This window comes from Sus scrofa, chromosome 3, assembly GCF_000003025.6.
Source record: "Sus scrofa isolate TJ Tabasco breed Duroc chromosome 3, Sscrofa11.1, whole genome shotgun sequence".
Taxonomy (NCBI): domain Eukaryota; kingdom Metazoa; phylum Chordata; class Mammalia; order Artiodactyla; family Suidae; genus Sus; species Sus scrofa.
The window spans coordinates 111,957,674-111,984,222 of NC_010445.4; the positions used below are offsets into that span (position 1 = coordinate 111,957,674).

A 26,549-nucleotide genomic window follows, 5' to 3' on the forward strand; every position below is an offset into this window, starting at 1 on the left:
GAGTTGCTGTGGCTCTGGCGTAGGCCGGTGGCTGTGGCTCCGATTCAACCCCTAGCTTGGGAACCTCCATATGCCGCGGGAGTGGCCCAAGAAATAGCAGCAGCAACAACAACAACAACAACAACAAAAAAGACAAAAAGACAAAAAAAAAAAAAAAAAAAAAAAAGACAGCTTAAATATCTAGATAGTTCCTGGCGAAGACCAGGTAGAACATCTCTGTCCAAAGGTACAGAGGAGAAAAATTACTCAGAGGAATTTTTGTTCCCTTAAGGTCAGAATTTTTTATTTGCTTCTTAAAATAGAGGAGGTTTGGGGAGTGGTGAAAAGATTTATGGGCATTGAACTGTTTCTAGAGCCACACCTCTGGTCCTGTAAAGGCTAGACTTGTCAAATAGGGACGGCAGCAGTCACTTATTGTTTCCTTCCTGTATGTCTTCTTTGCCCTCCTGCACGCTCCAACCTGCCCTTGTCCTTCCTACTCTGCTGCTAGTTTTAATTTCTCAAAGGATGGCGTGATCGTCTCAAGGATAGCGAAGGACGTGTGTAGCAGAATTTACTTACTGGTGTAGTGGGGTTCCCCCAAACGTCCCCGGCAGTCAGCAGGACTCCACTTGACACTTCTTCTGGGTTCTCAGTCGCCTGGGGACACCTTGTGGCCAGAATGCATAACTGTCCCTTGAGTAATTCAGTTGCTCGCTAGCAAATGGTTTGTTCTCTCCCTGTATTGACTATTTTTCAACTTAAGCCAAACTGAACAAAAAACAAGCCACCTATGTTTTCCCTCGGCCTGCTGCCCAGACCACCCTAGGTCCCTACCTAGGAAATGTACTGATGCCCCTAAAGCCTCCAAGCCTTAAGTAAAAACAGCTTGAATAAAATTGTTAGGATTATCGCTTAAAAACAGTGAGATCCAGGAGTCTCTGCTCTGGTCCAGTGGGGTCGGTGGCGTCTTGGGAGTGTTGGAAGGTGGGTTCGATCCCCAGGCCCGGCACATTGGGTTAAGGGTCTGATGTTGCCAGCTCTGCAGATTCCGTGGGTCATGGGGCAGCCCAAAAGAAAATGAAACAGTGAGATCCAGGAACTGTCTTCCGTAATGGTCGTACCAATTTACATTCCCACCAACAGTAAAAGAACCCTCTCCTGCATTTATTGTGTGTAGACTATTTTTTTTTTTCTTTTTTGGAGCTTCATGGCATAGGGAGTTCCCGGGCCAGGGATCAGATCTGATCCGCAGTTGCCACCTACACCACAGCTGTGGCAAAGCCATATCCGTAACCCACTGTGCCAGGCTGGGAACGACCCTGTGAGCCAAAGGGTTAAAAGCCACCAGCCAGTGTTCTCCAGCTTTGCTGTGGCATCTAAAGAAGAACCATCAGGCCAGCTGCCTCCTGAGACCGTGGCGGTTTCCGTGTGGAAGGTCTGAGTATCACTGCCTTTTCAGAGGCCACTTGGGAATGAAGATCAAGGTACCACGGACATGATGAGAGAACAGGAACGTTGCTCTGGGAGTCAGTGCCAATTCGACACTATTTTTATGCTTTTATGTAAGGGGATGATTATGACGTCAGTAATGAGAAGGCATTTCTGGGTCCTGATTATAAGGGTGACTCTGGGGAGGCTACTCATCATTGTACACAGACCCGCAACCCATTCGCCAGTCACCAATTTAACACTATTAGCAGCTGCCCCGGCTCCCACAGCCCTGTGCAAAACCACTGATTTGTTAGACCCCTCTGAACTCTGGCCCGCAGCCCAGGCAGCCCAGAAATTCTGGCTGTCAGACTGGAAACCAGGCAAGAATATTTTTTTTTCTTTTTATCTTTTTAGGGCTGCACTCTCGGCCTGCGGAAGTTCCCAGGCTAGGGGTGGAATGGGAGCTACAGCCGCCGGCCCACACCTCAGCCACAGCAACTCAGGATCTCAGCCGTGTCTGCGACCTACACCACAGCTCCCGGCAACGCTAGATCCTTAACCCACTGAGCGAGGCTGAGGATCAAACCGCATCCTCAAGGATACTAGTTGGGTTCATTACCACTGAGTCATGACGGGAACTCCAAACCTCACTTCTTTCATTTAACCAAATACATTTAAAAGTCGTCTATGTTGTTATAGTATCAATACTTTTCCCCCTGTAATTGCTGGCAAGCCACTAGCAATCTAGTGATGCATTTTATAAAAGTCCCTGGAGTTCCCAATGGCCTAGCGCTTAAGGATTAGGCATTGCCACTGTTGTGGCAAGGGTTTGATCCCTGGCCGGGGAAATTCCACATATCACATTCATGGTAAAAAAAAAAAAAAAAAATTTTTTTTAATACAACCGATTTCTAAAAACAAAATCAAACAAGAGAAACCCCCTTAAACACATAGATTTCTGTATGCTAATTTTGTATCCTGCAATTACAGTGCATTGTATTGGTTCCAGGGTTTGGTGATTACAAACAAAGCTGCTGTAAGCATTTGTGGAATGATTCTCCAGTTGTTCTGTCAACCGAGCTTTCATTTCACTTGGGTATATACCTAGAAGTGAGGTTCTGGGTCCTATTTATTTATTTATTTTTTTAGTGACATTTTGTTGGGTTTTTTTTTTTTTTGGTCTTTTCCAGGGCTGCACCCGCAGCACATGGACGTTCCCAGGCTAGGGGGTCTAATCAGAGCTGTAGCTGCTGGCCTACGCCAGAGCCACAGCATCGCCAGATCCGAGCCTTGTCTGCGACCCACACCACAGCTCACAGCAACGCTGGATCCCCAACCCACTGAGTGAGGCCAGGGATTGAACCCGAAACCTCATGGTTCCTAGTTGGATTCATTAACCACTGAGCCACGACGGGAACCCCTCTATTAAACTCTATTAAATCCTCTTAATACTGTTGATTATTTTGTTGTTGTTTTAGCAAACCACCAATCCAGGGGGCTTCAGACCGCAAGTACTGTTTCACCTTCTGCCAGAGTAGTGCTCCCATCAGGTCAGGTTTCCAGGACTTTGCTGTGCTGTTTAGGTCTGACCTTTCATGTACTATTTTGGGGTTGGTCTGGGACTTGGGTGTTGATTTCTATTTTCCTGGTAGTTGCATTCTTAAAGCTTTGTCTGCGTCTTTGGATGTGTCTTGCACATGAACAGCTTGAGGTGAGCCTGATACGTGCATCAGAGACAAAGTTAGAGATACCCAGCTCCAGTTTTTTCTTCTGAGGGATTTCCACATCATAAATCATTGATCAGTCGTGGTTTCCCTTACTCCTTCATAGCTCATTGTGAATAATGAAAAGGATGCCAAATTCTGAAGCCACAGGTGTTTATTGGCAGCGTTGCCCTTTCTTCTCCACCACCTGCTCTGCCTCTTTGGTCAGCCACAACCACCATCTTCACGCATTTTATGTGAAATAAACTCATGGTCACTCTGTGTTGCCAGGAGCATTCCCATCGACAGAATGTTTGGAATGTTTGTAACATCCTGTACAAGGGCTGCCAACGGCCATTGCGCCATATTATTCTCTCTGGCACTTTAAATACTCTTTAATCACCTTTTTTTTTTTTGGTCTTTTGAGGGCCGCACCCATGGCATGTGGAAATTCCCAGGCTAGGAGTCCATCTAGAGCTGCATCTGCGAGCTACACCACAGCTCATGACAATGCCAGATCCTTAACCCACTGAGCGACGCCAGGGATCGAACCTGCAACCTCATGATTCCTAGTGGGATTCATTTTTCTGCGCCACAATGGGAACTCCAGTATTCTGTCTTTATCATAAATAACAATTTGCCTTTTATCATATCTAATGCTGCAGGACTATCTTTGCTTTGTTCAGCTTTCCCACCTGAGCTGCGGTTCCCAAACTGAGCAAAGGTTCTTTCAAGCTGTCGAAATTGACCTTTGCATGCAGCCATATCCAACATTCAAATAAGAATCCTTTACCTTGATCACATTCTTACCACTTTTAATTCCATAATTCTGTGGCTTGGGCAACAGAAACAGAAAATGTTCCCATTGAGAGTTTGTTTGTGAGTCCACTTCAAACAAATCTATCACAAGAAAATAAAACTACAGACCCGTTATAAGGACTGTCATTATCTCACATAACCAGAGGTCTGGGGGCTAAGTGGTCCCAGGTCAGCTCAGAACCTTGATAAGATCATTACAGATCCCAATAGATCAACAAGTCCATCTTTCTGCCTTGCCATCCTCAGCCTCTAGGTGATGCTTCCATCTGGGGTTTCAAGATAGCTGCAGCAATTCCAGGCAAGGCATAAAGACATGATTTCATCCAGCAAAGAGGAAAAGAAGGCATTTCTTCCCCTGTGTTTCTTTACACCAGAATAGACAAAAACACTTTTTTTTTTTTTTTTTTTTTTTGCCATTTCTGGGGCCACTCCCTCGGCACATAGAGGTTCCCAGGCTAGGGGTCGAATCGGGGCTGTAGCTGCTGGCCTACACCAGAGCCACAGCAACATGGGATCCGAGCCTCGTCTGTGACCTACACCACAGCTTATGGCAACGCCGGATACTTAACCCACTGAGCAAGGCCAGGGATCGAACCTGCAACCTCATGGTTCCTAGTTGGATTCATTAACCACTGAGCCACGATGGGAGCTCCGACAAAAACTTCTTAACACACTGTTTTGTTGTTTGCTGTTGTTGTTTGTTTGTTGCTGCATGCCACAGCTTGATGTGGGATCTCAGTTCCTAGACCAGGGATTGAACCTGGGCCACGGCGGTGAAAGCTCCAAATCCTAACCAATAGACCACCAGGGAAATCCCTTAACACACAATGTTAAGACAACAAAACTGCTATCTTAGTGATTATATTAATAATTCTTTGGCAAAACGAAAAAGAAGCCAGCAAGATAAAACCCCAAATCCTTCTGGCAAGCAACAAAATCCAGAAACTTAAGTAGCTAAGGTACAGATCCAAGACTGACTACTACTTTACAAGATAATTCATTAGGAAAGAAGTCTTAGAGGTTGACAGTTGCACTCTACAAGGGATAGTGTGAAACTTTTAGAGGCCTGAGGTCTGCAGGCAAGTTCTTATCAATAACAGTGAAACTCATTTTTATGATTACACAAAAAGGATGAGAAGATACTGAACAGAGTTCCTGTCACAGCTCAGTGGGTAACGAATCCGACTAGGAACCACAAGGTTGTGGATTCGCTCCCTGGCCTCACTTAGTGGGTTAAGGATCTGGCGTTGTGTGAGTTGTGGCGTAGGTTGCAGACTCGGCTCAGATCCCTCGTTGCTGTGGCTGTGGTGTAGGCCGGTGGCTACAGCTCCGATTCAATCCCTAGCCTGGGAACCTCCATATGCCATGGGAGCAGCCCTAGAAAAGGCAAAAAGACTAAAAAAAAAAAAAAAAACCACGCAAAAACAAAAAAGATACTGAACCAGTGAAAATTCCACAACGGAATCTCTTTCCTAAATGTAGGTCTGTGCAGTTCACCCTGGCTGGGTATATAGTCAGTATAACTTCTGGGGTGAAGTGGTCTGTATTTTCTGTAAGATTCCACAGTGATTAACGCTGGGAGCAGACGGTTGGCATCATGTAACACGTGGCCTTTGTGACTGCCTTCCTTCTCTTAGGGTAACGTTTTCACGGTTCGTTTGTGTCTTGGCTCCTGCTGGTGCTTCATTCCTTTTTGTTGCCAAAGACCATTCTATTGCGTAGATGAACCTCCTTCTTGTTTATCCATTCATCAGCTGTGGACGTAGGGGTTGTTCCCACTTTTAGGCTATTGTGGATAGGGCTACTGTTCATGGTGAAGTCTTTATTTATATCAACACTTGTTTCCAATGCTTTTGGGCTCATACCAAGGAGTGGAATTGTTGGGTTACAGTGTAATTCTGTTTACCTTTTTGAGGAACCACCAAACTGGTTTTCACAATGGCTGCACCATTTCACATCCCTACCAGCAGTGTCTGAGAATTCCAATTTCCCCGCTTCCTCGACCACATTTGTTATTTTCTTTTTTAAATGTTAACTATGTCCACCCTGAGGAGGGGGGAGGTGGTTTGGATGTGCATTTCCCTAATGACTAATGATGTTAGCGATCATTTATGCATTTGGTGTGAATGTTTTCTTTGTAGCAACTAAAACATCCAGTGGATGCCGGTGCTTCTGGTGACAGTGGTGACAGAGGCAGATAAGCGTTTATCTCGTGCCCTGGTAATAATGTGTGTCTGTACATGGACAAATCATGGATCCAGTGCAGAGTATTCAAATAGGTTAACACAGGTCTGGTGATGCTCTTGCTGTCGTCATAAATGTCATTTCAGGCCATTGTGACTATCTCTGAATGGTACAGACTCAAGTACAACTCAGGCCCCACACAGCAGGCTTATCGTAATGCCCTAACCCTCTCAGAGATGAATCACATTTGTTTGTGTTCCGTAAGCCAGTGCGTAGAAGAAATTCACTAAGGCACTCCTTGGACCATTGTCCTTTGTCTGCCTTTTTAAAAAAGAAATAATATGTTCAACGGTTCAAAACCAACAACCTACAAAGGTGAACCCTTAATAGAATCACTCTCACATTTTCCCCCATCCACGCCAGTTCCCCCTCCAATAATTAACAGCTTGTCATTGTTTGTTTGTTTGCTTGCTTGCTTTTTGGGGCTGCGCCCACAGCATATGGAAGTTCCAGGATAGGGATCCAAAGGGAGCTGCTGCTGCCGGCCTGCGCCACAGCCCCAGCAACGCCAGATCCCAACCGTGTCTGCGACCTACGCCACAGCTCATGGCAAGGCCAAATTTTTAACCCACTGAGCGGGGCCAAGGATTGAACTTGCCTCTTCTTGGATCCTTGTTGCGTTGGTTAACTGCTGAGCCACAATGGGAACACCTTCATTGTTTTTTTGTGTTGTGTGTTTCATAGAAATACAAACAGAAATTATATATGTTCCGGGAGTGTAAGATACCTGCTGTTTTGTGCTTTGTGTTCATTTGTTTCTATTTCAGAGATCTTTTCATATTAATGTCACAGCAATATATGAGCATGCTGTCAAACAGGGGCTATTAGCAGTATGATGGTTGAAAATGGTATTTCATTACGGTGTAATCTTTATTTCTCTTTGTTATTGTTGTTATTTACTTACTTATTTATTTATTTATTTTTGTCTTTTTAGGGCCGCACCCTCGGCATATGGAGGTTCCCAGGCTAGGGGTTGAATCAGAGCTGTAGCCACCGGCCTACACCACAGCCACAGCAATGTAGGATCTGAGCCGTGTCTGCGACCTACACCACAGCTCACAGCAATGCCAGATCCCCGATCCACTGAAGGAGGCCAGGGATTGAACCTTTGTCCTCACGGATACTAGTTGGATTTGTTTCTACTTCGCCACAGTGGGAACTCCAGATTTTTTTAAAAATATAGTTGATTTACAATGTTCTATCAATTTCTGCTGTACAGCAAAGTGACCCAGCCATACATATATATCTTTATTATTTTTGTTATTAATATATTTTTATCTGGCTGTGTCCAAGGCATGTAGAGGTTTCTGGGCCGGGGATTGAACTTGAGCCACAGCAGCGACAATGCCAAATCCTTAAACAGTAGTCCACTAAGGAACTCTAATTTCTCTTTATTATTAATGAATATGCTGCTCTCTTTGTATGTTAAAAGGTATTTGATTCCCTTTCCTGAGATCTGTCTGTTCATATTCTTTCTCCACTTTTCTATTGAGTTGTTGGTTTTTTTCCTTATCAATTTCTAGACGCTCTTTGAATATTAGTGATATCGTCACCATTTCCATGACCTGAGCTATGAATACTCTTGTCCAGTTTGTCATTCACCTTTTCAATTTACTTGTAGTGGCTCTTGCCTTGCTAATTTTCTCCCTGCTACTTTCAAATTTATAAGCAGAAGAGGGGGAGGAGCCAGGAAGAAAACTGAGAAGGAGCAACTGATTAAGGAGCCTAGAGGGGAAAACTGTTTCAAGAAGGACAGGGTTGTCTGAAGGGTCAAATGATGCAAAAAACAAAACCAGCCCTAAGACCAGACCATAGACATGAACCCTGGGCGCTTCCCTTTTGCAGCCATCACTGAAGCGCCAGGGGCCAAAGTGAATTCAATCCCCTCGTGACTTCTGATCAAAGCAAGAAGGCAATGCAATGTACCTTCCCATGTTCACAGGAAGACTGTGCCTTCTTCCCCTCTTTCTAAAGAGCTGAGACAGAAGTGCTATGTTCCACCCATGCCCATCCAAAAGGAGGACGAAGTTCAAGTTGTACAAGGGCCCTGCAAAGGGCAGCTACAGCTCTGATTTGACCCCTAGCCTGGGAACTTCCGTATGCTGCTGGTGCGGCCCGAAAGGTCAAAAAGAAAAAAAGAAAAAAACGGAAGAAATAGAGATTATTGGTAATTGTTCTTGGTCATGACAAGGTAAAGGGTATGACTGTCAGAGCGAGTGGCTGCAGTGAGGGGATAGGAAATTGATTGCATTTGGGGAGGCCAAGAGCTGAGATCCCCAAGGTATTAGATAATGTCTCCGGGCAGGACCAAAGGATTGGCATTTAGACTGTGTACCATAGGAAACTCTGATGAAAAGAGTCTGGCTGAAAGTGTAAATAAAAATAGATTTTTGAATAAGCGGCTTGTGTTCTGCTTCATTTAGACACAGATTTAAATGGTGGGATCTGTCGAGGTGTGTACTTAAGCGGGTTAGGAAAATTATATCCCATGCGGTTATTTTGCGAGACGACGGAGGGTGGAGTGGCTTTTATAATAGCTCGTAACGGTGGCTACAAGCCTGCCAGGGAAAGAGCACTGAAAGATCACGGCCCATTAAGGTCTCACCTCCCGTTGTTTTGCTCACCAATTACACAACCTTCTAGCTCATTTGCCAGGCAAGCTCTGCACACATGTTTACAATCTGGTTAAAGAATCAGCCCTTACAGTGACGTTATTAAACACACATACACAATGGTGGCCATGGTAACAGCAGGGAGCCTCCCGAGTCTGATGCCCTCAGATTCAGTTTCCTCAGCAACTTCTCTGAGGAGAGCCTTAGGAAAGAGGCCATCTGCCCAGGCACGCTCACAGGAGAAAAACCAGCCAGCCAGAGAAGGTCCCTAAGGGCTGGCGTGACTGTCACTGTCCTCCTGGCAGGCAGTCACAGCTGTAGATGGATACTCAAGGTACTCTGCTCTTTGGCTCTGGGTGATTGCTGTGACCATGTCAAGACGCCACCCAAAATCAACCAGGCCAGGCTGTGAGGATCTGGGAAACTTGTCATAGCCTGCAGGTTCCCTATTTAAAAGAGGAGTGGTCCAAGTTCCCATCGTGGCTCAGTGGTTAACAAATCCAACTAGGAACCATGAGGTTGCGGGTTCGATCCCTGGCCTTGGCTCAGTGGGTTAAGGATCTGGCATTGCCGTGATCTGTGGTGTAGGTCGCAGATGCGGCTCGGATCCCACGTTGCTGTAGTTGTTGTGTAGTTGTGTAGGCTGGAGGCTACAACTCTGATTAGACCCCGAGCCAGGGAACCTCCATATGCCGTGGGTACGGCCCTAGAAAAGACAAAAAAAAAAAAAAAAAAGAGGAGCGATGTCAAAAGAATTGAAATTTGACTCATTCAGGGTCCAGTCAGGAACATAAAAACCATACCAACTATTTTTGGGCTTTTGTGGGGTTTTTTGTTTGTATCTTTGGTTGGTTGGTTGGTTTTGCTGTGCCCACAGCATGTGGAAGCTCCTGGGCCAGGGATCAAACCCGTGCCACAGCAGTAACCCAAGCTGTTGCAGTAACAATGCCAGATCCTTAATCCGATGTGCCACAAGAGAACTCTCATGCCAGGTTTTTTGTTTTCATTGTTGTTGTCATTGAGTTTTTTAGGGCCACACCCCCCAGTATATGGAAGTTCGCAGGCTAGAGGTCCAATTGGAACTGCAGCTGCTGGCCTATGTCACAGCCACAGCAACGCCAGATCTGAGCCGAATCTATGACCTACACCACAGCTCAGGGCAACGCTGGATCCTTAACCAGTTATTTTTAACAGAGGGAATTTATTATAAGGACAGCAAAGGCCAAAGGAAAGGGCCCAGAAAACAGAGAGGTAGCAACAGAAGGAAGCCCCTACACAGGTGGTAGTTAACAAAGAAGTGGGAGTTACAGGAATCCAGAAGCTTGGGGCGGGGGGACCCGGACCTCAGAGGAGAGAGTGCTGGAGTGTTGGTGCAGGTAGCTTTGACCGGCACAATAAGGCTGATGCTGAGAAGAGGGAAAAGCTGGAAACTTGAACTGCCCTGGATAAGAGCTGTTGCCACCATGACACTCCGGTGAGGGAAGCCAACTGCAAGAAACAAATCCCTTCGCTCTCCTCTTGCTCACAGGCTTCCTCTAGCACCCCCTACTGGTGGAGTCTAAGAAGGTGCCCTCTGGTTTGCAGAAGTCCAGCCCCAGCAGCGGTAGGAAGCCAACACAAGTTTCCAGGTGGGAGCCATCACAGAAAATGCTAAGAGCTATCCTCTACATGTCTTTTGACGCCCTTTGTACAGTCATATTTTAGGGATATATACCTAGGTGTGTATTTGCTGGATCCAATAGATACAAGAATTAACTGTTCTGATAAATGTGTAGGTTTATGTCACTGTGATTTCAATTTGCATGTTTCTAATTACTATTGAAGGTGACTTTTTCGACCCCTTGGATATCTTCTCTAGAAAGATTTCCATTCAAGTCTCTGGCCCACTGACAACTGGGTAGTCAGTCTTTACCTTATTGTTCAATGAGGTTTTAAAGTATTCTTTTTTTTTTTTTTTTTGGCTGTGCCCAAAGCATACAGAAGTTCCCAGGCCAGGGATAGAACCCAAGGCACAGCAGTGACACTGTCGGGTCCTTAACTGCTAGACTACCAGGGAACTCCATGTATATAGTTAAAAAAATATTTTATTGAAGTATAATTGACATCCAATGTTGTGTTAATTTCAGGTGTACAGATTCAGTTATACACACATATATCTCTACTCTTTTTCAGATTCTTTTCCCTTATAGGTATTACAAAATACTGAGTATAATTCCCGTGCTATACAGTAAGTCCTTGTTAAGTACATTCTTGATATAAGTCCTTTTGATGATACGTGTTGCAAATATTCTTTCCAGTCTGTGAGGTCACCCTTTCCACTCTCTCAGTGGCATCTTGTGATAGTGACATTCCTAATTTTGTGTGTTGTAACTTATCAATTTTTTCCTTTGGGATTAGTGCTGTTTGTGTCTTCTTTAAGGAATATCTCCTTATTCCAGGGTCATGAAGATACACTCTCATGTTCTTCTTTTTCTGTTTTCCGTCCCTTTGTCGTACGTATCAAATTATGGTAATTTCTTCAGATCTATTTTCAGATATACTAGTGCTATTTTCAGCAGTTTCTAAACATCCACTGGGTTTCTAACTGAAATATTATATATTGAAATCTCAAATATAGAACTATATATATATACATATATACACATACATGTATATATATTTTAGTCCATGCCCAGGCATGTGGAAGTTCCCAGGCCAGGGATCAAATCCAATAACCCAATAACCCAATAACCCAATAACCCAAGCTACTGCAGTGACAGTGAGGGATCCTTAACCCACTGTGCCACAAGGGAAATCCTGAAGTACTATGTTTTTAATTCCTAGAAAGTCTACCTCTCCTTCCAATTCTGCCTGGGTATGTGTTGGAGACCACAGAACCGCAGAACTCTGCAGAGGGCAAATATCTATGGACTCAAGAGTTCTAAAGTACAGAGTCTCCTTGAAGAGAAGATAAAGGACTTAGGCATTAACCATGTTATCCTATAAACAGCTGCACTATGTCCTAAGGATACCCCCTTTGATATCACTAGACATAATCTCCTTATCGCCTATGCCTGTCCCTGCCCCGCTCATCTTGTCACCTTCCTTAATCCCACTAATAATAATCTCATCACCTTCCTTAATAAAAATCATGTGGGCCAAAGCCTAGCTGCCTTTGTTCTGCGGAACAGAGTGCCCCCTACTCCCCCACTTTCTAAATGGAAGAATCTTGTGTGTTCTGTTATATCGCACTGTGCCTCTTGCAGGATCTCCCGTTTCCCTGCAGCGCTGGACTGGCAGTTATGTTGGACAGCCTCTTTTTCTTGCATCGTCCTTTCGGAATACTCTGTTTCTTTAAATATATTATACATACTTAATGCGTATTTTGTACCTTAAAATTACAATATATGCAGTCATTCAAGTGTGATTCTAACACTTGCAAGTTCAATGTTTCTGCTAATATTGCTTATGGTGGCACGTTTTCTTCTGATTTTTAGAAGTGTTTGCTATGAACTCAAGTTTGTTGGAATTTTTATCCACGGGAACCCTTCAAAGCCTAATTTAAAGTTTGTTCTTCCAGAGGAGAATTGTTCTTACTTATGCTTAGAAACACTACTAAATTGAGATCTCTTAAAATTTGGGGCTTTTTTGGAGTTCCCTTGTAGCACAGTGAGTTAAGGATCTGGAGTCGTCACTGCAGCTATTTGGGTTACTGCTCTGGTGCCGGTTTGATCTGCAGCCTGGGAACTTCCACATGTCTCAAGTGCATCCAAAAAAATTGAGGACTTCTTGGCCCCTCTCCAAATTTTTAGGGCTTGGAAGTCTGTGGGAGACTCTATCCCCTACCTCCACCCCAAGCCAAGACCTGTTTGAGCAAGTGTTCTCATCTCTCTTTTACTCACTGAAGATTTGGCATTTGGGGACTCCAGGTTTATCGTTATGTCTTTGATGCAACTTCTTGTTTTGTATGGGTCCTGGATTTTGTCTCTTTTCCTTGGATTTGGCCTCTAAAAACCCTGGCCTTGGGCACCAAGAATCTACGATACCACCGAGGCCACACAAAATTCAGTTCTGGCTTACCAATTTTTGTTTTGTTTTATTTTATTTTATTTTACTTTATTTTATTTTATTTTATTTTATTTTATTTTTAGGGCCGCACACATGGCATATGGAAGTTCCCAGGCTAGGGGTTGAATCGGAGCTACAGCTGCTGGCCTACACCACAGCTCACTGCAACACCAGATCCCAACCCACTGAGGGAGGCCAGGGATCGAAACCGCATCCTCATGGATACCAGTCTGATTGTTTCTGCTGAGCCATGATGGGAACTCCCCCAATTTTGGTTTGATACTTTCTTATTCCTTTCCCTCAGTTTTCTGCCAACTCAGCAATGCACTTTAAAACATGAAAACACGTTCATCCATCATTTTGAGTATTCTATCCAAGAGGGGTTTCCCGAACACCAGTCTACCGTGTTGTCAGAAATAGAAGTCCAATAATTTTTTATTACTCAATGAATTTATTACATTTATGGTTGTACAATGATCATCACAATCCAATTTTATAGGATTTCCATCCCATAAGCCCAGTGCACCCTCCCACCCCACAAAGTGTCTACTTTGGAGACCATAAGTTTTTCAAAGTCTGTGAGTCAGTATCTGTTCTGCAAAGAAGTTCATTGTGTCCTTTTTTCATATTCCACATGTCCGTGAAAGCATTTGATGGTGTCTCATTGCATGGCTGACTTCACTTAGCATGGTAATTTCTAGGTCCATCCATGTTGCTAAAAATGCCGGTGTTTCATTCTTTTTAATGGCTGACTAATATTCCATTGTGTATATGTACCACATCTTCTTGATCCACTCCTTTGTTGATGGACATTTAGGTTGTTTCCATGTCTTGACTATTGAAAAGAGTGCTGCAATTAACATCGGAGTACATGTATCTTTTCGAGTCATGGTTTTCTCTGGGTAGATGCCCAGGACTGGGATTGCTGGATCAAATGGTAGTTCTATTTTTAGTTTTCTGAGGAATCTCCATATTGTTTCCCACAGTGGTTGCACCAGTTTACAATCCCACCAACAGAGTACTAGGGTTCCTTTTTCTTCACACCCCCTCCAGCACTTATTGTTTGTAGACTTTTGGATGATGGCCATTCTGGCTGGTGTAAGGTGGTACCTCAGAGTGGTTTTGATTTGCATTTCTCTAATAATAAAAGATGTTGAACATCTTTCCATGTGTTTTTTGGCCATCTGTCTTCTTTGGGGAACTGTCTGTTTAGATCTTCTGCCCATGTTTTGATGGGGTTGTTTGTTTTTTTGGTATTGAGCAGTAGGAGGTGTTTATAAATTTTGGAGATGAATCCCTTGTCAGTCGATTCATTTGCAAAGATTTTCTCCCATTCCATGGGTTGTCTTTTCATTTTGTTTAGGGTTTCTTTTGCTGTGAAGAAACTTTTAAGTTTAATTAAGTCCCATTTGTTTATTTTTGTTTTTACTGTCATTACTCTAAGAGATGGATCTGAGAAGACGTTGCTGTCATTTATGTCAGAGAGTGTTTGGCCTATGTTTCCTCTAAGAGTTTTATAGAATCTGGTCTCATATTTAGGTCTTTAATCCATTTTGAGTTTATTTTTGTGCATGGTGTGATGGTATGTTCCAGTTTCATTGCTTTACATGCAGCTGTCCAGTTTTCCCAGCACCACTTATTGAACAGGCTGTCTTTTCTCTATTGTATATGTTTGCCTCCTTTGTCATAGATTAGTTGGCTGTAGGTGCGTGGGCTTAATTCTGGATTTTCTGTCCTGTTCCACTGATCTATATGTCTGTCTTTGTGCCAGTACCATACAGTTTTGATGACTGTTGCTTTGTAGTATAGTCTGAAGTCAGGGAGCCTGATTCCTCCAGTTCCATTTTACTTTTTCAGGATATCTTTGGTTATTCTGGGTCTTTTGTGCTTCCAAACAAACTTCAGAATATTTTGCTTGAGTTCTGTCAAAAATGTCCTTGGTAATTTGATAGGGATTGCATTGAATCTGTAGATTGCCTTGAGTAGTATAGTCATTTTGATAATATTAACTCTTCCAATCCAAGAGCATGGTATGTCTTTCCACCTATTTGTGTCATCTTTGATTTCTTTCATCAGTGGCTTATAGCTTTCAGAGTACAGGTCTTTTAGGCAGGTTTACTCCTAGGTATTTTATTCTTTTGGATGTGATGGTAAATGGAATTGCTTCCCTAATTTCTCTTTCTGATCTTTCATTGTTAGTATATAGAAATACCATGAATTTCTGTGTATTAATTTTGTATCCTGCGACTTTGCCAAATTCATGGATGAGCTCTAACAGTTTTCTGGTAGAGTCTTTAGGATTCTCTAGGTATAGTATCATGTCATCTGCAAATAGTGATAGTTTTACTTCTTCCTTTCCAATTTGGATGCCTTTTATTTCATTTACTTCTCTGATTGCTGTGGCTAGGAGAAGTCCAATAATTTTTCTTAGCATATATGTCACTCATGCAGGAGCCCCATAAGGCAGGCAGTTTCTACTTCAGCCGTTGGTCAAGTATGGTTTACAAACCCAAGTTTTCTCTTTCCTGCTCTGTTTTTTTCATGTTTGTATAGGGTGTCTCAGGAGAAATTCCTTGTATAAATTGTGTAGTGGCCATATCTGAGTATGAATTAAACAGAAACTCCCTAAGAATAGCAATCATTGCACCAGATAATGAGATGATCATTCAGGACCATATTATGTCGGGAGAAAATACAAGCTATGGGAAAACTGATCAACCCAAATGATATATCCTTCTGTCAAGACCAATGCCATCATCTTTCACAATTTTGCAATTTAGGAAGAGCTAGGCGTTGTTTCAAATAGATAGTCTCCCTGTCTTGGGATGTAAATTTAAGCCGAGAAGTTCTGGTAAAGAAGCCAAGTGGGATATTTCAACATAGCCCCTTTGTAGCAGCTTCTGGATAATTCCAGTTCTGACTTTGGACAAAGATGATCCTTGAAATACTTTAAAGAAAAAACAAATCCTCCAGGGAAGGGTGATGGGCAGAAAGCCCAGCCAATCTTTGTGTCTTCTTAAGCCAGAAAAGACATTTTTCTCCTTCTTAAAAGGGCTTTAAGAGGACCAACTTTAGGATTTTTACTATTCCTGGGAGGTTACCAATGGTTCTGGCTTCTTTTTAAATGCAGAAAACCAGCTCCTTTCCATTCTAAGTCTTAAATAAGCCTGGTGTTAATAACACACTCCATCACTTCACTGGTGATGTTTTTAACAGCTGGTTTCTTGGGAAGATTTGCAATTTCAAGCAAGATCTCTTCTACGAAGTGCCGCTGCCTTTCAAAAAGGGCTACACAGAAGTCCCCTAGTGGTTCAGCCAGTTAAGGATCCAGCGTTGTCCATTGCCCGGGCTCTGGCTACTGCGATGGCGAGGGTTCGATCCCTGGCCTAGGAACTTCCGCATGCCACAGGCACTGCCAAAAAGACAGGGGGGGCTGTCCGGTCTTTGCCCCAACGTCCCCCATGGCTCACATATAACAAAAACCCCATGAAAATCTGTTAACCCAGGGGCCTTTAGCCATCAAAATACAGCCTAGGATTTCATAGTTTTTTAGAAACACCATTTTTCCCCCACACAGAAGTCTGCCTTTCAAAGGCACAAGTAAACGTTCATTTTGCCATGACACAGGAGAGGCCCGCCATGCCTGGGTCAGTGGCATATTTTTATGACAACTTTCTAAAAGCAAAATGGGCTGCCTTGATCTGCCCTCACGTCCAGGAAAATGATGGCGGCAGCATGTCGCTGCCCACAGGCCCCTGGTAAGACAGGTTACAAGGGAGCCTCACCTCCTCGACCAGCTGGTGGGGCATTATTACCCCTGTGTCTGACGTTCATGAAAGCAGCCCTGGCACATGAAGGGAAGGAGCATCGCGGACCAGCGCTTCCCAGGTCTGGCAGCTCTTCCAGGGTCAGGGCCGATGGCCTCTTGCGATGAGACGGTGAGACGTGGCTCTTCTCCACAGGCTTGGCACACAGCCACACCTCAGCAGGTAAGCTGAGCTGGGCTTCGACTTCTGGTTTATGCTATTGTACTTCTTCTCAGAGCCTCCAGATCCTGACAGCTTTCTGGTCACCAGGCTCCCTCCCCAAGCCTCATCCGAAGTTTGCATCCATAGAGAGAAGTACCTGGCTTTTCACCGAGACTCTGCCACCTGCCCCCCAACCCCATGCAGGTAGCTGTGGTTTCTGGGACAGGTGACCTAGAACCTATGTTCATCCAACTTGGACCCAACCCAGAGGTTCTGACCCATTGAAACCTTGCTAGAACTGCTGTTATTTAGGCCTGCCTGATTCACTCAACTTGCTTTTCTCTTTCCACCCTCCTCAGTGTGTGTGGGGGGGAATAAATGTTCCTCTTCTGAGAATCCGAGAATTTGTCTTTTGTTCTCAGGTTAAAAAATACTCAATTGTCTTTGCCCCTTCATAACTTCTCTGCTAATTCAGTGGTCTTTACTTCTTTTTTTTTTTTTTTTTTTTTTTTGTCTTTTTGCTATTTCTTTGGGCCGCTCCCGCCGCATATGGAGGTTCCCAGGCTAGGGGTTGAATCGGAGCTGCAGCCACCGGCCTACGCCAGAGCCACAGCAACGCAGGATCCGAGCCGCGTCTGCGACCTACACCACAGCTCACGGCAACGCCGGATCGTTAATCCACTGAGCAAGGGCAGGGACCGAACCCGCAACCTCATGGTTCCTAGTCGGATTCGTTAACCACTGCGCCACAATGGGAACTCCGGTCTTTACTTCTGATTCTGTCCCCGCGATCTCGCCCGTGGCTGGTGGTCAGTACTTCTGTCTTTCCAGCCCCTCCTGTGGGTTACAGGTAATCCTGTTGCTCCTGCCCTGGGCACCGCGGTGGTCCCTGTCCTTTGCTTCCCTGCTCAGCAGCTGGCCCCCAGCTGTGTTGGGGGGCTCTGCTCCCAACATGAGGCTGGGGAGACAGAGCCCCTGGAGAGGGAAAGGGCCCGTTCTCATTTTTCCAGTGCCTCCAGCAGCCAGCCTGGGGCTGGGGGGAGACCCGGGTTCAGCAAGACGAGATAGATATTCACTCCTGGGGTTTCTCATCTTTGAAGCAGGGACTGTGCTGGTTCTTTTGGAGACCAGCTGCCTGGGGTCCGGGAATCTGTGGTGGACGGGGAATTCTCGGGAGTGGGGAGGGGCCCAGAGGAGCAAGGACAGGCCGAAGGGGGTGGGGCAGGGGTGCTGCGCTCAGGGCCCTGGAGTCTGGAGCTCAGGGACCTCCTGGGTGTCTAGGACAGTCAGGCTCCTTGGCTGAGCTCCAGGAGGTGGATGGGGGCTGGGGGCTGGGGGCTGGGCGCCTCAGAGTGTACCCTGGTCACACAGCAGGAGCCTCAGGAGCACTTTGTCCTCAGGGGGGATGCGGGGCCGGACCCTGAACCCTCGGACCATCTACCCAGTGTGGCCGAGACTCCTGGCCCTCTGTCCACATTCGGCCAGGCTCTGCCCCGTCCCCAAGCCCCTTGTCTCTCTCTCCAAGGCCAGGATCAGTTCACTGTGTCTGTCCCAAGCAGAGGGTGGAGCTGTCACATACAGGGTCATGGAGGTGGGGAAGAGCTTTTCTTAACCATCACCAACCTATTTTAGAGCAGAGATTCTAAAATTTTTGGTCTCAGGGAGTTCCCATCGTGGCTCAGTGGTTAATGAATCCAACTAGGAACCATGAGGTTGCAGGTTCAATCCCTGGCCTTGCTCAGGGGGTTAAGGATCCGGTGTTGCCGTAAGCTGTGGTGTAGGTTGCAGACGTGGCTCGGATCCCGCATTGCTGTGGCTCTGGTGTAGGCCGGCAGCTACAGCTCTGATTAGATCCCTGGCCTGGCAACCTCCATATGCCTTGGGAGTGGCCCGAGAAAAGGCAAAAAGACAAAAAATAAAATAAAATAAAATTTTTGGTCTCAGGACCCCTCTGCAGTCTTAAAAAACCAGGGCTCTAGAAAGCTCTTGCTTATGTGGGTAATTTCTTTCCTTCCTTCCTCCCTCCCTCCCTCCCTCCATTCGTTTTTCTCTTTCTTTCTTTCCTTCTTTCTTTCTCTCTTTTTTCTTTTTAGGGCCACACCTGTAGCATATGGAAGTTTCTAGGCTAGGGGTCGAACTGGAGCCATAGCTGCCAGCCTGTGCCACAGCACTGGGGGATCTGAGCCGTGTCTGTGACCTATGCTGCAGTGCACGGCAACGCCAAATCCTTTACCCTCTGAGTGGGGCCAGGGATCTAACCGCATCCTCATGGATACTAGTTGGTTTCATTACTGCTGAGCCACAACGGGAACTCTTTTATTGGGTGATTTCTATTGACACTTACCATATTAGAAATTAAAATAGAGACTTTAAAAATATTTATTTAAAAATAACATTAACCCCCTATATGCAAATATACATAACATTTTTATGAAAAATAATTATTTCCCATGTTGGAAAATCTGTAGTGAGAAGAGTGGAACTGTTTTATGTTTTTGCAGAGATCTTTAATGTCTGAGAGCTGGATTCTCCTGTCTGCTGCTACATTCCATCTGTTGTTGCCCTATCACATGTCATCTGGCTTCTGGAAAATTCTATCACACTCCTGAGAGAGAAAGAGTGAAAAAAGGCAAAGAACGTCTTGCATTATGAAAATAATTTCAGCCTCTTAGAGCACCAAAAGGGTCTCAGAGACCCCTGGGGTTCTCAGACCACATTTTTCGTATCTCTGATCAAGAGCAAATGTCAGCATATTTTTTCTGTAAAGGACCAGAGTTCCTTTACAGAAACTCTGTAAATATTTTAGGCTTTACCATCTGTTGCAGTTATTCAACTCTGCCTTTGTATCAGGAAAGTAGCCACAGATCGTGTGTAAACAGTGTGACACTATCCCCACAAAAACTTACTGACAAAATCGGGGGCTGGATTTGGCCCACTGGCTACAGTTTGTCTTAAACACCAAACTTGCGGGGGCCCTGGGTTTAGGGCTTGGGCCACAAAAGGGAGACGGCAGTGCCATCTGACTCACCCTAGCCAGGCTCCTTCTGGGGGAAGAGAAAGGGAATTTCTCAGACGAGACTAGATTTTATATTTCTAATTAGCCTAGTTCCCAATTTAGTGACATCTGCCGCCTCCGCCTTAATTCTTAGAAGCCAGCTCTGTTTCCCCACAGCCCATATACGCCTCCGCCCTGTAACTCTGCTGCCCCTCAGAAAGCACGTCCAGCACAGGCACATCCAGCCCCGGGGACACTGTCCTTGACATCCCTGCCTCCACCCTCACCCCGAGTCATGGGCACTGGGGATGGGGGGGTACAAGATACCCAAGTGGACCCACCATCCCTCTCATTCCTGAGCCAGGCCACCCGGGTGTCCTTTTGTCACCTGTTTCCTTTTGGAGCATCTTTCCTACATACCCTTGTTCCCGGGGTCTCCCAATGGGAAGGTATTGGCCTTCCTCTGCTGCAGAGGAAAAGGGGTTACTCCTGATTCTGGTTCATCTGTGAGTCTCTGACCTGATATTGCCTCTGGTTATTCCCATCCATCCCCTGGTTTTTCCTTGGGCTCTGCCTGCCCCTTTGCAGCCCTTTTGCTCCCTGGCTTGCCTGTGCTGGGTGCTGTCCGGTGTGGGGAGACAGCCTCTGGACCCCATGAGGACTGTTTAGAACACTAAGGAAAACAGCTTTGCCTGAAAAGATCCCAAGGCCGATGTAGAAACGTGTAATGATGGCACTTGCCCTTCCACAGCCCTCCACCAGCTGCATCCCTCTTTCATTTTTTTTTTTTTTTTCCCCTTTTAGGGTCACACTTGCAGCACACGGAGGTTCCCAGGCTAGGGGTCAAATCGGAGCTGCAGCTGCCAGCCTACGCCACAGCCACAGCCATGCCAGATCCGAGCTGCATCTGCAACTCACACCACAGCTCACGGCAATGCCAGATCCTTAACCCACTGAGCGAGGCTAGGGATGGAACCTGCATCCTCATGGATGCTAGTCAGAATCGTTTCTGCTGAACCACAATGGGAACTCCTGCATCCCTTTTGGTCCTCCTTGACTCCGATGCTGGGGTGCTATGGTTCCCCCCTCCCCATAGTGTCTGATATTACTGGGCAAAGGCCGGAGTCCAAGTGGGACGGGAGGAGCATGCCCCAGACTCTAGTCTTTGGAGTTATCCTGGGCTCCTGAGTGCACAGCCAAAGCCAGCTTTCCCTGTTTCATCCCCAGGGAGAGACCGTGTGCCACGAGGAGACTCATCTGCTTCTCTTCCGACCACGTGGTCCACTCAGCAGGGGAGATACTGTTATTTGGCTCTAAAAATAGAACATTCGAGCTGGACTTTTATGGTCTTGGGAAGAACAGTCTGCTCGTGCCCACCCACACCTGGTCTCTGCCCCGCCTGGCCCCGTCCAGCTGCCCAGAAGCAGCTCTGCACAAGCTCTCCGGGCCCCTCAGCGGAGACTCGGTAGATTTATGAGTTTGGCCTTGGCTGAGGCCTACTCCCCATATGGCTTTGAGCCACGGTCCAGCTGCCCTCCCCCGTCTCATGCAGCCGCAGCTGGGACATTCTGTGTCTCTTTTTCGGCTTCCACCCCAATGTGCTGAGTCACCCCCTCAGCCCCCTTTCCCCTGCCACCCCGGCCAGCCCTGGGGAGAAGGAGCGGCTCCTCACGCCAGCCCTCAGACCCCCCCTCGCACCCAGCCAGCCAGAATCTCACTAGACCTCCCGATGGCAATGGTGGCTTCTGTCTAAGGCTTCCGTCTAGAGTTTTGTGGGACTCTAGTTGGCCTGGCCCATGGCCTCCCACTCCGAGGCCCTGAAATTCAACCACAAAGTGACTCCTTCTCTGTCTGGACTTCAGGGGCCACACCTGCTCTGGAAAGTCGCTTTCTGTAGGTCTAGCCTCTGTGATTCTTCCTCAAGCTCTTTCTTCAGGGCCAGAGATACATTCCACTGAAGTGTTATCAGCCTTCTGGCACCCGCGGCAGGACCAAGGGAGAGCCTGGGAGGGCAGCGCCTGTGGGGAGGAGCTGGCCCCAGAGCGCTCATCTGTAGACAGACTGTAGAAATAATTCCTGGGCCAGTGGGGCCTTCGGCCAACATCGTCCAAGGAGCCCAGAGAACCCAGACCTATCTGGTTTGTCCTGGAGGTTAGGTCTCTAACATAGTGAAAGATGGTAAGTTTTATCCCCTGGAAAAGGTGCACTTTCTCCTTCTAAGGTCCTTCAAGGATGTAACTGAGTCTATCAAAAGCTGCCACAGGCACGGCCTTGAGGTGCCGCCGGCTTCAGTGCCGGTGGAGCTGCCTCTGGGATCTCAGACGAGGCAATGAGGACTGGGTCAATTTTCTCTCATTACTGGAAGGTAAGCAAGGCAAGCTTTAGGGCCCGACCTGTAACTATCACTCATATCAAGAAAAGAGTGGAAGGATGCAGGGCCCGGAGAGGGAGAAAACGTGGTGATGAGAGGCATCTGGAAAGGACTAGAACGTGGATTCAAGATGCCTCAGTTTCTCCTGCCTCTGACGTCAGGGAAGCCGCTCATGGTGCAACAGCCAAGCACGTTCCCTTCCTCAGTCGCCCCTCTGCCCAGGTGACCCCGGCCTGGCTCTGTTCACACTCGCAGCTGCCAAGGGCCTGTGGGGCTCCGGGCTTTCCCATCAGCACCTGCGGCTGCTGCCCGCCGGGCCCCCCACCTCTGCACCTGTGCAGCCATGTATGCCTTCTTGCAGTCTCTCAGGGTCTGAGGGAATCTTAGGGGACAAAAGCAGGGAACGGTGCCCTAACTCACCTTCCTCCCCGATCAAACCCTCTCCTTGCCCGCCGCCCGTGTCTCTGCCATGAAGAGCCAGGCCCCGGGTGACACGATGAGGATCTGCCCCCTGGTCCTCCCGAGTACTCTCCATCACAGACGTGCCCTCCGCTTTGCCCAGTGCGCGTGCTGGGACCTGGGCGCTGAGCCCGCCCAGGATCCGCGGGGTGAGAGTCAGAGTGAAGATGAGCAGGGCCTGGCAGAGCGTCCAGGTCCCTAAGTTCGAGTCGCAGTCCAGGAGGGAAGAGTGATTGTGACGATCACTTGTCACCAAGTGCTGGTGAGAGTGGCCTGGTGGGAAGAAGAGCATCCGCCTCTCCAGAGCCTTGGGGCCCAGCCTCTGCCTCCTTTGTTCTTTGTCCCGAGGTGGCGGCTGTGGTGGAGTCAAGGCCAGAGCAGCCCAGGCCTCCGGCATAGAGTCGAGATCTCATCGGCCACTTCTGCAAATCATGGGGGGGTGGGTGGGGGGTGAGTAATGCTCATGAGGGCCACCCCTCGTCATCCTTGGCACCCAGAGCCTAGCCTCCCTCCCTGAGACCCTCCTCTCCCCTGCCAAGACCGCTCCATGACAGTGGCCTCGGGCTTACTGCCACTCATGGCCTCACACATTCTCCTGACCACCCGAGCCTGGCTGAGAGGCAGAGGAGGAGCGGTTGAGGGGAGCAAGGCCTCAAGAGGAGCCCCCTACGGTGGGGAGCGAGGTGGATGGCTGAGCTGGCAGCAGCTGGGGGCTGGGCAGTGGGGAGGGCAGCAGGAGGGCGAGGAGAGGCTCCTTCTGACACAGAACAGCCCTGACCCCGCCTGTTGCCCAGTCCCCGCCCAAGCGCCTCTGGCCCCAACACCAGTGCCCTCTGATCCATCTAAGCAGAGACCTCCCAGGATTGCCTGTCCTTCCAGCAAGAGGGTGGACAGTCCCAGAAAATGCCAGGTTGCCTCTGCCCCGAGGTCTGCCTTCCTCCTGACAGCTCCCACCCCCGGAGCTGAGGGTCACTGCCCCTGGCTAGTACCCCAGCCCTCCAAGCTGCCGGAGTCCTGGACGTAGCCGGGCTCTCGTCCGCCTTCGTTCTTCAGCAGAGTATCCACATCCACGTCACGCAAGGGCCTTGCCTTGGCCGCACCTTACAGCTAAGGAAACGACTGTGCCCCCACTGGCACCTCCGAGTTACCCCTTTGAGTCTCAAAGTCTTGCCCTTTGGTTGTATTTGCACCAACAAAAAAAATCTCAAGCTTCAGGACATTTCAGAACTATGGCGTTGAAGGGAGAGAGGTGGTGACAAGCATCCTCCATAAAAATAAAGTTGCTGTCCTCAGAGGGAAAGGCGACCCTCCGTTACACCCACTACGGGGCACCCTCCACCCCCACCCCCGGGGCCTGCTTAGTGGCGATGAGCCCCGGGAGGGGTGTGAAGTCACATGGTCTGGGGTTCAAACTGCATGCAGCCACCTAACCCCCCTACACTTTGGTTTCCTCATCTGTCAAGTGATTCTCATTTGGTTCTTTGCGGATTAAAAGATTAAAATGCACTAAAGCACTCAGTCTAGCTCCTGGCCTTACAAATACCATTAGCTGTTCTTGCCATGACGATTACTGCTAATCATACTTTTCCTTCGTGATCTCATTCCATACCCTGAAAGTGAATTCAGACTCACATTATCTTCCCTTGCACGTATAATAAAACTGAGGTTCAGGAAAGGTAGGGGGCAGGCTGGGAGGAAGCCCCCCCCCAGCCCCCGCCGCTCCCCCACCCAGCTTGGTGGCTTCCGGAGTGATGCGTTCTTAGATCTTTGTTCTCCCAGAAGGAGGTCCCTCCTGGACGGGAGTCCAGAGGACACCAAGGCACTGTACGAGGGCGTGATGCCCCTGGGACCTAGGACTCTCCTGGGTGTGGTTTCCTTTCCCAGGTCCAGCCCTGGAAATGGCCCCCTTTTCACTTCTACCACTAAGCGCCCAGGATCTCGAGCCCCCTAAGAATTTCCCTCCCCCGGGAGGAACCACATTCTCCCGAAGTCATTTCCAATCATCACCCCACTGCGTCTCGTGAGAAACACAGGGTCAGCCCCGTCCCAAGAGGCAGCCCCAGCTGCCCTCCCTCTGAGCGAGCAGGAAGGAGCCGGCTCCAATGTCAGCTCTGCCCAGGGCCGGGGACCTGAGTCCAGTTTCCCCCTCCCCAAGCCCCTTCCCCAAGGCCCCAGGCGCGTGACCTACCTTGAGAGGGTGCAAGTAGCGAAGTCCACGCAGGAAGGGTGGCCAGGCGGGGCCGGGCATCTCATGGCCAAGCGTGCGGGTGAGGTGGGCTATGTAGCTGGTGGCCAGCACCAGCACGTCCAACTTGGACAGCTTGGTGTCGGGCGGCACGGCGGGCAGAGTGGCTTGCAGGGCCAGGAAGGCCTGGCGCAGCGTCCTCACTCGGCTCCGCTCCCGGGCTGCGTTCTCAGGACTGGCCTCGCTCTGCACAAAGGACCCCGGGTGAGTGGGTCAGACCAGATCCCCGTTGCCTCCGGGTGCTGAGAGCAACCTAGGTCAAGGTCTCCTGCCAGAGGAGCAGCACGCGGAAGGGCAGAGACACAAGGGTCTTGTCCCCTTTGTCAGCGCCCAGCCTGGCCCCATTTTGCATCAGAGGGAAGAGAGGAAACTTCATTGCTCAGAACTCAGAATCCTGTACCCTTTCTCGTCCACCACTGTCCTCCCCTGGCCCTTGCTCCATCCACACCTAAGTCTGAATCCTGCTCATCAGGAGGCCCTGGGGCCCTCGGAGCACACGGCCACACCCTGCTCTGCAGGGCTGATGAGGCCCCGCCAGGTCCCGAGATGAGGAGGCAGCTGAGGAGAGAGGAGAGGACAGCACGACACGCGGGCCCTGCCGCTGGCCGCTTCTCTGGGACCTTGGGAAACGCATCACTCCTCGGCGCCTCCGTTGCCTTCAGAGAAGTGAGCTGGGCCAGCTCGCCGAGCCACCCTCTGGTTAAGACCAGTTCTGATTTCTCCCAGCCACCCAAGCATGGAGCTTTGGAGTGGAGGGGACCAGGGTCCCCTCTCTTGGGCAGGACAATAACTGTGAGTGAGGCTCTGCCATCCGAGGTGACATCAAGGCCCCTGCAGCCCTGGCCTCCCCCAGCTCCCTCTTCAGGGCTCGCATGTCCTTACCCGGCCACGAGCCAGGCTCCTGGCCCTGGCCCCTCGGGAGCTGGGGGCAGCTCCGCTCCATCTTTGGCCGCTCCAGCTGGTGTCTTCCCACAGGTCCTGCCCTGTCCTGCTCAGGCGGCTCCTCTTCCTGTCGGTGCCTGCTAGCAACCTCGGTGTGGCCTTGGCCGGGCTCTGCCCCACTCCGGGCATGGCCAGTGCCCCTCCGGCCTCCCTCTGTGACATGCCACACCTCTGAGGTGTGGCGCTGCAGTCCCCAGGGTGGGAACACGGTGCCTGAGGGAGCCCTTGGGTTCACGCTAGCAGGGCAGGCTGGTCATCCAGCCAGCGGCGTCTATATCAGAGGGAGCCGGCGCCAACTCAGTCCTGCTCCGCTCCTTGCTCTGGGAAAACCGCCCACCCGGCACAGCCCCCGCGAAAAGCCTCCTGACTGCTTCCCAAGCAGCAGCGGAGGGGTGGGGGTGCTGGATGCTGGGAGTGGCCAAGCCCTGGGAGGAGGCCGCTGCTGAAGAAGGCAGGAGGGGAGTTCCCGCTGCGGCTCAGCGGTAATGAACCCAACTAGTGTCCATGAGGATGAGGGTTCCATGCCTGACCTCTCTCAGTGGGTTAAGGATCTGGTGTTGCCTTGAGCTGTGGTGGAGGTCAAAGATGTGGCTCAGATCCCGCATTGCTGTGGCTCTGGCGACGGCCGGCAGCTGCAGCTCCGGTTCGACTCCTATGGAAGCCTGGGAACCTCCACGTGCCACATGTGCGGCCCTAAAGAGAATTTTAAAAAAACGAGAAGAGGATGGGGG

The 26,549-nt window shown here is 48.6% G+C and overlaps 1 protein-coding gene across 1 annotated transcript; it reads right to left on the reverse strand.

Annotated features, from left to right (window-relative positions):
• TCF23 (transcription factor 23) lies at window positions 19,175–26,206 on the reverse strand. The gene is made up of 3 exons (XM_003125295.4): window positions 25,759–26,206; window positions 24,820–25,062; window positions 19,175–23,053 (listed from the first exon to the last, which is right to left on the reverse strand). The coding sequence occupies exons 1-3, from the start codon at window positions 25,978–25,980 to the stop codon at window positions 22,874–22,876; spliced, it is 645 nt and encodes a 214-aa protein (XP_003125343.1). The 5' UTR covers window positions 25,981–26,206; the 3' UTR covers window positions 19,175–22,873.

What these genes read in the sequence shown, in the direction of transcription:
- TCF23 (XM_003125295.4), bottom strand. Translation starts at nt 25,980, where the DNA reads ATGTCACAGAGGGAGGCCGGAGGGGCACTGGCCATGCCCGGAGTGGGG. An exon ending in GGAGCCTGGCTCGTGGCCGG is followed by an intron (nt 25,063 to 25,758) that starts GTAAGGACATGC and finishes TCCTTTGTGCAG; the next exon opens with AGCGAGGCCAGTCCTGAGAA. An exon ending in GCTACTTGCACCCTCTCAAG is followed by an intron (nt 23,054 to 24,819) that starts GTAGGTCACGCG and finishes CATGATTTGCAG; the next exon opens with AAGTGGCCGATGAGATCTCG.